A 2,434-nucleotide genomic window follows, 5' to 3' on the forward strand; every position below is an offset into this window, starting at 1 on the left:
AGAATTGACAAGACACTAGAAAGTAAAGCAAGCTAGTAGTGCTTGAGGAGCAATGCAAGGAAAAAATGTACTGCAATGTAAGATATGTTACCAGATGACATTTCTAATTCTGTTTTATTTTTATTCTCCTATTCAAGTAAAATTAAATGTAATATTTTAATTTGGTAAGAAAATATACTCTATTTTTCTAACAGCCTAAATAGATAAAGTAGAAAATGTACATGGAAATGTAATATTTTAATTTTTTTAATTTGATTGAACAATTTAACTACATATATCTATTAATATAAGGCATGTGAAAACAAAGTGCATCAGTAACATTGATTTCAGTTTTTTATTTCCTACTATTTGTTTTTTAATATTTCCTTTTACTCTAACATATTCTTACATTCTCTCATTTATGGGATTGGTAGGTTGTTTGGTACTCTTCTTACCTCGTTGGATGTGGATTTGCCCACTGCCCCAATCAAAATCCTCTAAAATTCTTCTTTGTTTGCCAGTATTGTCCTGCGTAAGTATACACTTTAGAGTTTATTGTCAATAATGTCAAATGCAACCTAGTATTTTTTAAATTATCATACAAAAACAGACTAAAAAGCATATTTCAGTAAAGCAGAGGGAGATAACCTTTAGAAAAGTTTTCTAAAGTTGAGACACCTTCAACCAACTTCTCAGAAAATTCAAGTTTTCAGTTCCAGTTCCAAGTATTATCAGATAGAAAGCTCTGTTTCCTCATGCCTAAAATAATTGTCATCTCTCCCAGTTGCCTTTCCCTAGGTCCAGGGAAAGGTTCAGTTTACTTCATGAGTACGTGTAGTGTCTAGTTCTCTAGATTTGGTATCATCAGTTCTTGCTAGGTTCACATACTAGAAAGTGAAAAATGGACAGTGAGGTCAGGGGGAAACATGGGGTAATAAATGGGAAATGACATATTTTAGTGATTCCAGCCCTTTCTGCTCAAATGTTCTTACTCCTGCTCATCAAAAAAATGCCACATTATATAATTAAGAAATGATTAAATCTTGGACTTCAAAGGCTTTTCAAGAGATCCTTAATATATTTCAAATACTCAAGAAAAGATAATATCTTACTTAAGTCTTTGCTTCTCAGAATTTACCATGAAAAATACTTTGAAGGAACAATCCATTAAAAGCTTGATTTCTTAATGATCTTGGTTTTCCTGCAGGAAACCCACCCCTTCCTCAAGCAATATGTTTGAGCTATTCACAAAAATAATCCTGTGGATATATTGAAGATATTTACAAAATACATGGTAGCTTTAATTTATTTTTAATATTTGAAATTATTCACCCCTAGTGGTGGAAGAGTTCCTTTAAAACCAAGCTTCCTACACGATTTATCTTGAGGCTATAGATAACCCAGGGGATATAGCATTCCAGTTTGTGAAGTATGACCTTCGACGTCATTTTTCAGCAAGGACCTATTGGTGTTTAGTAGAGAAAATTGAAAGGCCTTAGGAGACCGCATCCAAATGCCTGGCCATGAGCGAAGGGCATCTGGAGCCAGTATCTGAAGTGACAGTGGGAATGAAGAGTGAGAGAAAGCAGGGGAGAGAGAACTTCCAGAACACTTTTATATCTAGTTCACAAGTTCTCCGAGAGTTCACACACATGCAGCTATAGTCCATGTGGGGAGACTGATAATCAGCGGCACTGTTTTGGATGCTTGACCAACTTGGGGCAATCAAGACTTTGACTCCCATGTATTTTCAGATGATAAAGACCAACAGGATAATAATCATCAGTGAGGGACAGAATAGTCATTGTAAGACAAGCACATCCTGGAGATCGATGTTAACGAAATCTTTTTTTTTTTAACATTCCCATTTTTGGTAAACCAAAAATATCACACACACATCACCTCTAGACATTCCCAAACTTTCCTAAGTACAACCTCCTTTCACAAACACACACCAAAAACTACATGAAAATCACTACCCCATCTAAAAGGAAAAAATTATGCTGAAGATTTACCTACCCTAATTTGTATTATAGAAATTATGGTATTGTTTCCAATTTTAATTATAAAATTACATTTAACATTAAGTATTATTTTTCATACTGCAATCTCCTGTGTCTCAGGAACTTTTCCTGTCTCTCTAGGGGATATGTTTTACCCCTAGCCAGTACCTTGTGGTACATTGTCTTAGGAATTTGACCAAGTCTATTGGGAGATGAAGAGGGTGTTGCCACATTGAAATACACTCTAAAAACTGTACACTTTAGTTATCCTATTTCAGTTGCTCAGGTTCTGAGATTTTATAGTCCACAAAGTGAGTGAATGTATGAATTATTCTCTTTTCATTGTTATCTGAATATATACTTAAAAAGATTTAATAAATACCCATGTATATTTGGTGACTGATGCTTACGTTGGAGCATAAATTAAACAGAAAAATGAAAAGTATCTGACA

At 34.1% G+C, this 2,434-nt stretch overlaps 1 protein-coding gene across 1 annotated transcript in view; it reads left to right on the forward strand.

Moving 5' to 3' along the window:
* The window catches only part of LOC105826642 (cysteine-rich secretory protein 3-like), a 24,201-nt gene extending 23,686 nt beyond the window's left edge, over window positions 1-515 (forward strand). The window contains exon 6 of the mRNA XM_012664639.1: window positions 414-515. Within this exon, the coding sequence (XP_012520093.1) occupies window positions 414-515 (102 nt within the window). The remainder of the gene's footprint in view (window positions 1-413) is intronic.
* The last annotated feature ends 1,919 nt before the right edge of the window (window positions 516-2,434 follow it).

The sequence above is a fragment of the Propithecus coquereli genome, unplaced genomic scaffold, assembly GCF_000956105.1.
Source record: "Propithecus coquereli isolate 6110/MARCELLA unplaced genomic scaffold, Pcoq_1.0 Scaffold90, whole genome shotgun sequence".
NCBI classification, from domain to species: Eukaryota; Metazoa; Chordata; class Mammalia; order Primates; family Indriidae; genus Propithecus; species Propithecus coquereli.